This window comes from Cherax quadricarinatus, chromosome 7, assembly GCF_038502225.1.
Source record: "Cherax quadricarinatus isolate ZL_2023a chromosome 7, ASM3850222v1, whole genome shotgun sequence".
NCBI classification, from domain to species: Eukaryota; Metazoa; Arthropoda; class Malacostraca; order Decapoda; family Parastacidae; genus Cherax; species Cherax quadricarinatus.
In genome coordinates this window covers 1,062,361-1,077,570 of record NC_091298.1, presented here as the reverse complement: position 1 = coordinate 1,077,570, position 15,210 = coordinate 1,062,361, and the positions used below count along the sequence as shown (strand labels likewise).

General features: G+C 37.2%; 1 protein-coding gene across 50 annotated transcripts in view; it reads left to right on the top strand.

Annotated features, from left to right (window-relative positions):
* The window catches only part of trol (terribly reduced optic lobes), a 960,590-nt gene that overhangs the window by 751,128 nt on the left and 194,252 nt on the right, over positions 1–15,210 (top strand). For all 50 annotated transcript variants that reach the window (XM_070082142.1, XM_070082177.1, XM_070082160.1 and 47 more), the window contains one exon: positions 610–700. In XM_070082142.1, the coding sequence (XP_069938243.1) occupies positions 610–700 (91 nt within the window). The remainder of the gene's footprint in view (positions 1–609; positions 701–15,210) is intronic.

The following is a 15,210-nucleotide window of genomic DNA, read 5'->3' as shown; positions in this document are numbered from 1 at the left end:
AGATAAGAGAAAATAAACAAGAACAAGAACTAGAAAGAAAATAGGAGAAAACCCAGAGGGGTGCGTATATATATATGCTTGTACATGTATGTGTAGTGTGACCTAAGTGTAAGTAGAAGTAGCAAGACGTACCTGAAATCTTGCATGTTCATGAGACAGAAAAAAGGACACCAGCAATCCTACCATCATATAAAACAATTAAAGGCTTTCGTTTTACACTCACTTGGCAGGACGGTAGTACCTCCCTGGGCGGTTGCTGTTTACCAACCTACTACCTAGTACACATGTAAATATGCTGGTTAAAAGAAAATAACAGTGTATGACAGAATTTTACATTGCTTGAGATAATATAAAACAAAGTGCAATGCTTTAACATTGTAAGTGGCATTTAGTAACTCATAAATATGATAGACACTGACACATACAGACACAGACACACTAGCAGCTAGCTACGAAGTGGGGCCAGGAGCTAAGACTTGACCCCTGCAACCACAAATAGGTAAGTACAAATATGTGAGTACATTAAGCTGTGATTGTATGCCCAGTAGGAAAAATATTAAACAAGCGCATTGGTAAGGCTTAAATAATTGACAGTTTGTTTTATTACAGGTTCGCCCATTAGACAGCGGCTCATATATCTGTGCAGCAACAGATGGTTTTGGTCAGGTCGTCACACAGAATGTTACTCTCATTGTTGAAGGTAAGTTCCTCAAAATATACTTGTATGACTGGGGAGAATATCAAATAGGGTCTTGTTTAAAGGCTTGTAGAGAAGATGCACCGATGCCTCATCAATTGAACACAGTTCCCAAGTGTGTGCACTTGGTAGCTTCAGCACAACTTGTTATGATGAACTTTATTTTGTGTCTTGGGTCAACAGCTGCTAACAGTACGGTAAAGTGGAAGTTTCTACAGAGTTATTTTGTCCCCTTATGCTCTGAAGTTCAGGGCCTCACCTGTCAGGGAGGTTCTAATTTTAATAGCTCACCAGTTCTTGCAGCAGACATCACTGGAGAATATAAGTAGTACCAGGGTTCACCAGACCAAACTTTTATTTGGTTGGGATGATGGTATCAGCATCATGTACATTTCAGTACCAGAAAACCTATTTCTGTGCACCCATAGAGTTTGCAGATCCAAAGCACAAGGCTTGGGTACCCATGCTATCAAACTGTTATGCCATGGCCAGATAGCACAGAATGACTAAAGACTCTTGAGCTCTCTATAAAGATTTCTCCTCTCCTAAATATTATAATTGTGGCTGCCATGTCATCCTTTGTTGTGCATGGGTTTTAGTATGTTGTGGGTGTGAAATAAGAAAGGCTCCATTGCTCTGCTGTGGGTTTATTGAATATAATCCAAATATCTCGTCAGTGTTTTACCAGCATTATGTGCCAGGTGACTGACTCCACCCTAGGGGAAGGGGGCCAGAAATTTGAACTGCTATCAGTCATAAATGATTTCTTACAACACTTAGATTACTGTTGAGATCTTCAACAGGAATAACAGAAGGCCACAGATGTAAACTTGAAAAAATGCAGCCAAAAGGATACTGGGAATTTTTTCTTGACAAATTGAGTAGTAATAGAATGGAACAAATTGAAAGAGGAGATAGTATGTGCTACAACCACTGGAATTTTTTTTTTTTTATGATGAACATAGTAATGAACACAGGACACCATGATCAGTACTCTGTTATTGAAGATACAAATAGGTAATTTCACAAAGTCTAATTCAAAAAATTTCAGCACAATGAATCCAGACAAATTTTTTAGCTGAGAGGATTGTGTGTGAAGAAACATCATGTGAGCTACTTCTCATGTCCCTGGATTAATGCAGACCAAGCACTGATTAAAATTCAGTTCAGTTGGATACATAAAACAGCAATTGAATTTGTGTATATGAAGAAACAACTGAATTACAGACATCAAAAACACTTCTGCATCAGAATAGCAAGGCTGTATAAAAACAAACAAGTGTAACAAGCTTTGTAAAAATATCAAAGAAGTGTAGCAAATTTGGTAAGAATAGCGAAGAAATGTCATGAGCTTGGTAATGAAAGAAGCTGCCTCCATACTGGGGTTCTTGTGCAAAGACAATAGAATCAATTCCTTTAAGGGTAAAGGGGTGCTTTAATGCTTGATAAAGGGTTCTTGGCTTTAGGGACTGGAAATTCCGTTACCTCAGACAAAACCTAATTATTGCTGGTTTCTAGGCTCTTCATGATCCTTAAAGGCTTAGTGCTTCCTCATCATTAAAATGATAATAACAGTAGAACTGATTCCTGTCCATAATCAAAAGTTGAGGCAGGCAGAGGAGCTAGAATTCACACTGTGCTAAAATGACATGCAGACAGTAATCAAGGTTAAAGCAAGTACAGCATTTGTATCAGTACAAAGAAATATTGAAAAGAATATACATGTATTTGGAGTACAGTATTCCTTCTTCTGTAATTGCATCTAAATTCATAAATATATTGCTATACCTTAGAGTCCAATGAATACTAGGAATACACTTTGCCTTTCACTCATAATGTTATAAACATTTAGTACTACAAATCATGTTTTCCAGTATTGTTAGTGTGTACTGTTGATGCTTTGTAATCAGTGTCAAACAGTTGTTAAAGTCATATTTGCTACTAGGCAACCTGTGGATCTCTTCAGCCATGCTCACCTTCCTAGCAGTAATTGCTTATGTGTTTTTCACTTGATGCCCTACCCAAAGCTCACATGTTAACATGATAGCTGACCTCTTATACTTTTTTTTGTAAAAGGCCTAAGAATTTCAGAAAGAACTAAAAGGCACAATACCATGACTGGAACAATACACAAGTAACCCGCACATAGGAGAGAGGAACTTACGATGACGTTGCGGTAGTGTGTAGTTTCTGAATTAATGCGTTAGGATTCTCAGTCCTTGAGCTTTTACAAATTTTCATCCCAGTAAGGACAAAATAAATATTTTCATTTTTCAGTCTGAAAACATAACTAGAGGGAACAACACTCAGATCAGAGATGCCTCATTAGTCCTTATTTATGAAGAGAGAAAGTAGGGTTCCAGTAACTGATCCCCTATACACACTTTTTCTCTTTTGCAATTTGCAATGCAAAAGGCCTAGAGCAACTTCATTCTCTTACTTCCCCTGTGGTTGTTATGCATTGGTGATCACTTGTTTTATAATTAGTTTTTTTTTATTATTATTAACACAGTGGCCATTTCCCACCAAGGCAGGGTGGCCCAAAAAAGAAAAACTTTAATCGTCATTCACTCCATCATTGTCTTGCCAGAGGTGCCCTTACACTACAGTTAAAAAGCCCCTCCTTTGTAATTAGTTACACATATATAAATGATTTTTTTCAATGTACTAGCCATCTCCTAGTGAGGCAGGGTGACCCAAAAGGAATAATGATTTTTTTTTTTTTTTTAACAAGTCGGCCGTCTCCCACCAAAAAAGAAAGAAAATCCCCAAAAAGAAAATACTTTCATCATCATTCTTTTTACCTGTAATAATTTATACAGGAGAAGGGATTACTAGCCCCTTGCTCCCAGCATTGTAGTCATCTTTTATGAAATGCATGACTTAAAAAGGAAAGATTCTTTTCTGCTTTCCCATGGAAATGAAAGGAAATAATAGGAACAAGAACTATTAAGAAAATAAAAGAAATCTCAGGTAAGTGTGTATACATATACGTAAAATAAATAAATATATACAGGAAGGTCCTGTTTGTATGGCTCCTAAGGTTCACTACCCCATATAAGTGAAAATCACTGGTGGGTAGAAAAGAGCATTTTTTCATTATTGAAAACATCAAAAATGCCTGATAATGTGTTTACACTATCATCTATTAAGTACTTAATACAACTATGCATAAAAAAAACAGATTATAAAGTGAATTAAGTACACAATATATACAGTACTACCTTAAAATACGGTCCCATTTATCCTTCCCTTACACAACTGTTGTACAGAAGCAGAGATAACTGCAGAAAAGTGGTAAAAGTACCAAAAATAATAAACATTGGCTCAGTTGAAAGACATTGAAAATGTGGACCACCGAAAAGTGGGAGCTGTATATGTGGGGCACTCCTGTATACATACATACATGCATACATATACACACCTGCATATATACATACATAGTACTTAGCTCTGTGCTTAAGCAAAATAGCCTTATGGTGAACTGTAGCATATACTAGGTCAGATCTTCATTACAGTTCAGATAGAATGTGTACAATGGCTCAAGTCTTGTGTGATATCCTTTTGCTGATATTATTTAAAAATATTCAAACAATTCTTAATAAGATAAGATGGCTTCAGGATTTCAGGATGTAGGTCAGCATCTCTGTCAGCACAGAAGAGGGATTGAACCATGTCTCCCTGCTGCATGTCTTTGTAATTACAAGGTTTGGCATTTGGGTTCACTTACTTCAGTTAAAAAAGATCCAGCCTCATAATATGCACCCTTGCTGCACAATTGGGATTTTGATGTTTAAATATCCTGTGTAAGCTCTTTGTACCTTTATTTTTTTCTTATGGGTGATTTACTATACTTCTGGTTGTACTTGTGCCACCTCCAAGTGGCACAAGTACAACTAGAAGTATAGTGGGGATTACTTAGGTAATAGTTCTAGTATTGCCTACTTGGAATTATGCTTTAACAAATGAATATTTTACTGATTACAAATAAGACAGCAAGGTACACACTGATAATGGAGAGGTAAACAGGACTAACTATATATATATATATATATATATATATATATATATATATATATATATATATATATATATATATATATATATATATATATATATATATATATATATATATACGTATATATATATATATATATATATATATATATATATATATATATATATATATATATATATATATATATATATATATATATATATATATATATATATATATTAATTACACACACACGTGTGTGTGTGTGTGTGTGTGTGTGTGAGGCCAAATGTATTCTTGGGGTCATATGATCCATACAGTATGGAAATCTATTTTCCTTCATCAGAGGTAAGTAATATATACTCCTACATAAATAAAATCCGTACATGATTTTACCTGGAATGTTAATGCACAGATCTTTGTATGAGGTGTGCTGTGAATATAATTCATTGACAGAATACTGAATACACAATCAGTACTGTATTTAACATATTTCCTTCTTCTTTTCTACTGCTTACCTTGATGATGAACTTGTTCCATTGATCGCCACAACCATGACAATTATGACTTAAAACACTACACCACTACCAACACCACCACCCTTACCACCACCGATACCCCTACGTCTTGTTGGGTGTGTGGGAGCAGATGGGTGCAGTGGAACTCGGTGTGGTGGTGCCTTGTCCCCCCTGCTGTTCCTTGTCTCTCTCCTTGTGGGCATGGTGGTGCTCCTCCTGCCTCCATGCACCTCTACCATTGGTAACACTTCTTTTCCCTGCTTGTTAATTCCTGCCTGTTTCTCACCTTGGCTGACCTAGCATGTTCTTGTTGTAATATGCCCATAAACTTTGGCATGTGTTACATGCTGTCATCAAAAATGTGTATGTACAGTATTATGTGTATTTTGTCAGGCCACATTCTGAAGGTTAATAATTTAACTGTTTTGCTGCATAATCAGATTTATTGGGTGCTTTGAGAATTATAGTTTTTTAAAATGAAAACTATTTGATTTTTACCTTCCTAATTCAATTGTAACTTTAGTTTACATAGATGACTCACAATAAATGTCCTCAAAATCTTTCACCAGTATCTTACAGCATCATTATATCCATATCCTACCTAATTATTTCTGTATTTACCAATATGTAGAGGAACTCTTCATATCCTTCCTAAAATGAGGTAAAAATCCACAGAATGCACAGATATTAAAATGATACATGGCAGTGGATAAACAAACCATTTTTTCACACCAGGATAAAACCTACAGCAGCTCACAGAACAACCAGTACTGGTGAGAACATAAATATGTACACCAAGTTCCATATTACAAGAAACTGTAGTACAGTATCAGAGGTGGTAACGTGCCCAATAACCCAAACGTCTAGAACGGTTGATTCTCCTTTTGTTTTTTTGCTAACATTCAGGGTTTATAAGTAAACATTTACCTTATTATTTAAGTGGGCTCCTCACAGAATTCAATGCAATGTTTTCAGTTTTTGCAGAAACACAAGAAATGTTTTGGATAGTGATACATGGGCACAAATTGTATATATCATAGATATGAGAGAGTAAATAAGTCACAGGAAGGTGTAAGCCTCTATGTAAAAGACTCACTCTGTTACATAGAACTGTTGAAATCATTAAATGATATTGCAGAGGTACTAGATATTAAAGTTTAGAGGAATTCACAGGTCAAATAAGATAGATAGCTGCCTTGAAAGCTTTGAAATCAAATACTAATTAACCCTTTCTGGGTCCGTGCTGTAGATTTATGGCTTTACGTTGAGGGTCCAAGCTGTAGATCTACGCCATGAGCTCAGCTCACTCTGATAAGCTGTGAGCGGTAAATTTGGGCCTAGATATGAGAGAATACATCTATGTGATATGTGTGCACAACATAAAACAAATCTTGCAGCACATAGTGCATATCGAGAGAAAAAAACTGAGACCGTAATTTTCGATTAAAACAGCGACTTTCCAGTGTTTTTTCGTTTGTTTTTTATAGTTGTATTTGCAGTTTCTTGGTCTTATTTGATAGAATAGAAGATATATTACAGAAGTAGATATGATTTTGATTGGTTTTAATACTGAAAATGGCTTGAAACTGAGCTCAAAGTAGTGGAAATGTTAAATTTTTTGCCGATTTTCAAGAGTAAACAGATGACCTCACACATGTAATACACAGCAGCTGGTGGGTCTAATATATGTTCACAAATGTGCTGACTTGTTGAAAAAAAAAAAATGTGCTGATATTATACAATTATTACAATATTGCATAACAGTAAATCTTCTATTTTTTGGTTTGAATAAAAATTCATTATGTGAATTAACCTTTGACTGTTTTGGTCGTATATATACGTCTTATGAGCCACCTTGTTTGACGTATATACGTAGTATACTCAAAAATTCTATCGGCTTCAAATCAAGCAGGAGAAAGCTGGTAGGCCCACATGTGAGAGAATAGGCCTGTGTGGTCAGTGTGCACCATAAAAGAAAAATCCTCCAGCATGCTGTGCATAATGAGGAAAAAAAAAACTGACCATGTTTTTGGATTAAAATGCCGATTTTGTGGTGTTTTTTCGTATAGTATTTATGGTTGTAATCTCGTTTTCCTGGTCTCATTTGATAGAATGGAAAATATATTATAGAAATAGAGGTGACTTTGATAGGTTTTACTATTAAAAGAACCTTGAAATGGAGCTCAAAGTAGGGGAAATGTTTGATTTTTGCAGATGTTCAAAAGTAAACAAATGATGTCATTGTCCAATAAATGTCCAACTAGTGATTCTGATATGCAGTTATGAATGGGTTGACATTATTTATACAATTATTACAATATTGCAGTAGTCTGCATAACAGTAAGTCTTCTATTTTTTGTTTGAATAAAAATTCAAAATAGAAAGCAAGAGTAATATCAGAGGGGCCTGGAGACATGACTGATGAACAAAGAAAATGTTATTTTAGAGCCAGGAATGTCTGCATTGTTCATTCTGGACCCTATTTTGAAATTGGCATATTTTTTAATTTGTGTGAAATTGGCCAAATTGCAAATTTCTGACCACGTTATCGGGTAGTTGAAATCGGTAAATGGGCCGTTTCTTGTTCTCAGTCGATAAAACAAATGTAGTTCTAAAGAAATAGCTATGAGGTTGGTCGACTGGAACAATGGAATTAGCCAAAAATAGGGCTCAAATTGGGCGAAATCACTGATTCGTAAATATTGCAGAGGTCGCTAATTTTGCGAGAGCGTAATTCTGTGAGTTTTCCATCAAATTTCGTTCTTTCTGTGTTATTATCATTCTCTATCATTTCATAAGATTTTTTTTTTTTTTCTCAAAAATTTTTCGACACCAGGTGACACTTTAGAATTTGGGGTTGCAACAGTCAAAGGGTTAAAAATCAAAATGGAATTCATTTGTAAAGCCTGAAAATATAACTAATGAACAGAGGAAATGTTAGTTTAGTGCCAGGAATGCCTGCATTGTTTATTCTGGACCCTATTTTGAAATTGGAATATTTTGAACTTTGCATTAAATTGGCCAAATTACCACTTTCTGATCACTTTATTTTGTAGTTGAAACAGTTGACTTGGTGGTTTCTTGTGCTCAATTGATAGAATAGAAGTAATACTAGTGAAATAGCTAAGAATTTGGTCGACTAGAATAATGTAATTGGCCTAAAATGGGAGTCAAAGTCGGCAAAATCGCCGATGCGTAAATGTCACTGACATATCAAAATTCGTGAGAGCATAATTTCATCAGTTTTCCATCAAATTTTGTACTTTTTGTTTTATTACCTTCAGAAAAAGATTCTTTACCATTTCACAAGAAAAAATAATAGAATTATTTTTTGAAAATTCTTGGACCCTGGTGCACACTTTGAAATTTGGCCTTTGGACCTGAAATGGTTAATATCCTCCTTGGAGATTTGAACTTCCAGATGTAGAATGGAAATGGTAGATAACATTGTACCAATAGTAATACCTGGAAATACTTCAGCCCAATAGACATATCATGAAACTATTGGGGCTCTGTGAAAATAGGGTTTTAAATCAACAACTAAAAGACTTTACCTTCACAAACAATGAGGGACTAATCAGAGATGTAACAATCTCAAATACAATATGCTTCACCTCAGTGAAGTTCAAACATGTACTTTGAGAACCTAAGAAATAACCAGCATGAAGGAATGCTCAGGAAATTTATTTTCAACAATCAGAGGATTGACTTTGACAAAGTAAGCAAAATATTATCATACCTCAGTGCCCTCAACCCACAACAGTGCATGGAAAATCTGAATACTGAAGCATACAGGGTCTGTATGAGAAAGCCTACATGGGGGTTGCTGAACTAATTAAAAATAAACATGTGGTGCATTTCTGGCAGACTAATCTTGGGTTTTAGCTTAACCAAAATGCTCTATAAAACCAGAGGCTTTCCATACAGTTTTGAACGGTACGGGTTTTGATATAATATGGTTTATAAATTTAATAATATAACAAAAAAAGGCGCAATACCGTGACTGGAACAATACACAAATAACCTGCACATAGAAGAGAGGAGCGTATGATGACGTTTCGGTCTGACTTGGATCATTTACAAAGTCACACTACCTCTTGCCTCTATATACCCTTCCTGCTCTCCTTTTTGTTAGTGTGACTTTGTAAATGGTCCAAGTCGGACCGAAACATCGTTGTAAGCTCCTCTCTTCTATGTGTGGGTTATTTGTGTATTAACCCTTAAATTGTCCAAACGTAGATATACGTTGACATGCGGCAGGCTCCGAACATAGATCTATGTTGTTTTTTACATGCTTTCAAATGGGAAAAATCAAGGTCAGAGCACTACGCACATGAACATAGATCTACATTTGGACAGTTTAATAATATAAATTTTATTTACCTCATTTTACTGCAAACAAGACTATTTCCCTTCTTTTCTTCTTACACCATTGCTTATGATTTCAAATTAGTAAAACAAACAAACAAAATTTATTTCTTTGCAAGATTACAGTGAGATTATGAAACTACAATAATGAGTTGCAGTGCAAAGAGAGCCATTAACATGCATTATGGGCAGACTTAATTTAATGGCTTACAGGCTACTAATACTAAAGAAATTGATCATAGTTTGTAAGTTTTTTTAGGTACAGGTACACATAAATACAGTTACACAAATTTTCATACATAGTAAAAATGTAGCTAAATTACCTAGAATAACCCAGAAAAAGTCACACAAAGTGACTTACTGTATTTCCATTTGGTCCTTGATTTTCATTGTTTGTCTTTGTGTACTAAATGGTTCTTCAGTTTTCTTGTGCCTGGCAGTATTTTTGTCTATGAGTGTCACTCAGTTTAGCTGCAGTTGAGCATTTGCAGGATGCTATCATTCGTATGAATCACGTACGATACATAAACTGACAAGTCTGGCCGTGATCTCTTTCTACACACTGTCTCGATGTGTGCAAGTGGATGTGGCTACAGCTAGGACTGCATATTGATTTGTGATGGTTTTTATGTTTTTAAGTTTATTGATTTTACTATTTAATAAGAGTACAGTGATACCTTGACTTATGAGTTTAATTCGCTCCATGACTGAGCTCGTAACTCAATTTGCTCTTGTATCAAATCAATTTTCCTCATTGAAATTAATTGAAATGCCATTAATCCGTTCCAGCAGAATTCCTCGCTCTCGGGAGGCAGCAGAAAATACTTCAATATAGCGCTAATATCAACTCTATGGCTTATTTATCTTTCACAATTGTTCTAATGTAACATAATAAATAATATAAATAACATAGAATCATGATATATATACTCTAGAATGAATAAAATATGTCATTATGTAACGAGTGGTGGCGGCCACTCACAAGGTAAAAATAATTATCGCTCTGACCATATCGTCCCATTCTTGCCCTTTTGAGGTCTTATTATAAGAGAAAACAGGGTGTTTGTGAGGCTAACTGCACTAGATCACTAGTTTCATAAGGAAAACACTGAAAAAAAAGTGATTTTCTTATGTTTTTCTATGATTTCATGCTTTAATTCAATGGACATCATCCTCTTCTTCTTCTCAGTACTGACCTTTTCACTTACTTTCTTAGGACCCATGGTTAGAAAAACGAAATTTGGCAAAATACCTACACAAAAAACACAAAACGCTGGGATGCTGGGTGGATGTTGTGACATTTGCTGCGCCAACTAGTGGCGGCATATCTGAAGCTCGCTCGTAACCCGGATTTTGGCTCACAACTCAAAGTAGAAAATTGACCAAGCAACAGCTTATAACTTGGAAAACTAGCAAGTTGAGGCACTCATATGTCAAGGTACTACTGTATAACTGTACTGTCCAGGAAAGAATCCACATTGGATGAAATACTAGTGTTAATTGCAAAAGTAGAAGATGTTTGTGACTTCATGATGAACACAAATCCAAGCATTGAATGAGACATTAACTATTTTAGGGTCTGTGCCATTGTTCTACAGTTTTGATAGGTCAGTGCCATACACAAATAACCCACACATAGAAGAGAGGAGCTTACGACAACGTTTCGGTCCGACTTGGACCATTTACAAAGTCACACTAACGAGAAGTGGAGCAGGACGGGTACATATAGGCAGGAAGAGGTGGTGGTGGTCGTAGTAGTAGTAGTAGTAGCAGTAGCAGCAGCAGCAGCAGCAGCAGCAGCAGCAGCAGCAGCAGCAGCAGCAGCAGGAGGAGGAGGAGGAGGAGGAGGAGGAGGAGCCAGAGCCGCCGCCAGTCAAATACAAAGAAAGGGGAGCACTGCAAGGGAGCTAGGTGCCCACAGAGGGAGAGCAAGTGTACAGAGGTGGGGGGAAGGGGAAGTGATGAAATAAATAAATAATGAAGGAACAGAAACACAAGACAGAAGAAAGAAAGACAACCCAGAGGAGAAAAAAGGAAAGAGGAAAGGGGAAGAGGGAGAAGAAGAAAAAAGAGGAATCAGGTTAAGTCACGGGTGTTCTGAAGTTTGGAGTAGTGCCGTAGTTTTACACCATGAGCTCACATCACTCAGATAAGCTGTGAGTAGTAACTTTGGGCCTAGATATGAGAGAATGGGTCTATGTGGTAGGTGTGCACTGTATAAAAAATCCTGCAGCACACAGTGCATGTTAAGAAGAAAAAACTGCGACCGTGGTTTAAAACAGCATATTTGTGGTATAGTATTTTCATATGGTTTGCTGTATTCACAATTTCTTGGTCTCATTTGATACAGTGGAAGATATGCAGTGGAACCTCTGCTTGCGAGTTTAATCCGTTTCATGACCTTGCTTGCAACTGGATTTGCTCGTTTGCAGAGCCAATTTTCCTCATTTAAATTAATTGAAATGCAATTAATCCGTTCCAGTAGAATTCTGTACTTCAATAATTTCACTAATATTGACTCTACGGCTTATTTATCTATCACAGTTCATCTAATATGACATAATAAACAATATAAATAACATAGAAACCTGATATATACTCCAGAATGCATAAAATGTGTCATTATGTAACAGGTGGAGGTGGCCACAACTGCTCCCTCTTTGTTGTGGTAAGCACTGCCATCTTGTGTAGCTTCTGACAGCTTGATGGTGAGGGAATTTATTTGTTTAGTATGTCTAAAGAACATGCAGGTTTGCATGTTCTTTAGACGAGTTTGTTAATGATGTCAGTTTGTTTTCTAGTTCACTAATCTTTGAGTTTTGTGTCATAAGATGGCATTCTAGGTCATTAATCCTCATGTTTTGGGTATATAGAGAGTGCTCTAGGTCCCCAATGAGTTTTTCGTAAGTTTCGTTTTGCTGTCTTAGCATACTATTTACCTGTAGAATTTTATCAGTGATGTTGGGTTGTTGTTGAGGACTGCATTCCTGGGCTATACCTGTGGGTGTTGATGAGTTGTAGTCGATGTTGCCATTTGGGGTGAAGAGATCTCGAGTGTTATCCATAGTTGAAGAAGAGAAGTCAGCTTGGAGGCGAACCGTGGATGAGGATGAATGCTGAGGGAATCCGGAGAAAGTTTTGAAGTCATCCGCCATTGTTCTTGTTGCGTTGGTCGTCTGGGTGGGGGTGAGGGAAGTGGAAGATGTGCTGGCATCCTTCAGGGTAGACATTATGGGTAACAGTTTCCTAGGAGGTTTGGTGTCTGCCTTGGTGTTGTTGAGATCACTAGTGGAGTTGATATGGATTTACTGTAGAGGTAACTGTTACTTGGCTGGTATTACATCTGGCAGCAGGCTGGTGTTTGATATGCCAAGCAGTCCTCTTTTAGTCATGGTTGGTCAGCTTTCTACATCACTAGCAGCTTTATTTTGGTCGTTACTGGTTCCATGTGAGTCAGTGCAGCAGTACAAGTATTTAGGCCATAATAAGAGCTGTTGCAGGGGCAGGGAACTGCAAAGATGTGGGAACAGCTGTTATTGTTGTCACCTCTGCGGTGGAGAGATGAATGGTCCTTTAACATTATTGCTACTCCTTCTTTAGTTCTAACTCTATTTGAAACCCCTGACCTAATCCCATTTATTTCTTCCCACTGAAACTCTCCCACCCCCTTCAGCTTTGTTTCACTTAAAGCCAGGACATCCAGCTTCTTCTCATTCATAACATACACAATCATCTCATTCTTATCATTCGCACAAGATCCACACACATTCGAACATCCCACTTTGATGGTTTTCTTCTTTTTCTTTTTAGTAGGCTATACAAGAAAAGGGATAACTCCCAAATCCACACACTTGCATAAATAACTGGAGAGAGATATTTAAGGAAGTGTAAAATTTACCCTCTGAAAAAGCCAAGGGCACCATGGGCTCATGGTGCCCTACCAGGATAAACAGCAATCCACAATGGCACACCAGAATTTCGGTGTTGTACAACACCGAAATTCCATCAGTCATCTCATGAAATTCAGGGACGCCCAATTAGTGATCAAAGAAACTAATTTCTGCAGATGCAAGTGCCTCGAATCAGCACTGATCGCTGTTTTGAATACAATTAAACAAAACAACGGCAGCTTCACCATCTCTGAAGTCTTAGCAAGAATCCTCCTGAAAACAGTAAACCTGCCATCACATAGTCTCTCCTGTTATACTACACAAAGCACATTACAAAGAGTGAACACTGAAACAGGCCTTCTCTGTCCAGTCTATATTTGTCCAACCTATTTTTATGTTACCCAAGTAATAGCTTTTATATCCTTTTACTCATGTACGAATTAATTGCTCTACCATATTGTATTACTACTACTACTACAACTTTTGTCACTACTACTACTACTACTACCACTAGTATTGCACCTCACTCTGAGCCTTTATATACCCTCTGTGTCCATATACTGTTTGTATCGACTTGACAAAGCTCCTGGAGAGCGAAACGTTGCCACAATAAAATGTCACATTAGTTGCACTTGTGTCCTTTTACTTTACAACAAGGAAATGAGTAAAATACTGAAATTCCAGTACAACTCTTTGTTTAGTGAGCCACTAATCAGTCTAAGGATCGACGACCCAAATGATTTCTTCATGAATGAGCCTCAAAACTCCATAAATGTATGCCAGATTTCCAACATTACCCTAACTCTGATAGACTTCGATAGAGCCATTGACAACATGCCCATGCACTCAGCCCCAGGCCCAGATTCGTGGAACTCTGTGTTCATTAAGAACTTCAAGAAACCCCTCTCGCGTGCCCTAAGTACACTATGGAGGAGGAGCTTGGACATGGGTGAAATTCCAGAGTCACTTAAAACAACAGATATAGCCCCACTCCATAAAGGTGGCAGCAAAGCATTAGCTAAGACCTATAGACCAATAGCTCTGACGTCCCACATCATAAAAATCTTTGAAAGAGTGCTAAGAAGCAGGATTGCAAATCACCTGGATTCCCAAAATCTGCACAATCCAGGGCAACATGGGTTCAGGGCAGGTCGCCCCTGCCTCTCACAACTATTGGATCACTGTGATATGGCCTTGGATGCACTGGAAGAAAATCAGAATGCAGATGTAATATACACAGACTTTGCAAAAGCGTTTGACAAATGCAATCTTGGCTTAATAGCGCACAAAATACGTGCTCAAGGAATAACTGGGAAAGTGGGGAGATGGCTCTTCAACTTCCTAACAAATCGAACACAAAGAGTAGTGGTCAACAGAGTTAAATCGGAGGCTGCCATAGTGAAGAGCTCTGTTCCACAAGGCACAGTACTCGCCCCCATCTTATTCCTCATCCTCATATCAGACAGACAGAGATATACACCACAACACTGTATCATCCTTTGCGGATGATACTAGGATCTGCATGAGGCTGTCATCTGCTGAGGACGCAGTTAACCTACAAGAAGATATAAACAAAGGTTTCCAGTGGGCAACGGAAAACAATATGATGTTCAATGAGGACAAATTCCAACTGCTCCATTATGGAAAACTGGAGGAGATAATAACTAGATAATACTACAAACTCTGGCCATACAATAGAGCGGAAAAATAATGTAAGGGACCTGGGAGTAGTAATGTCTG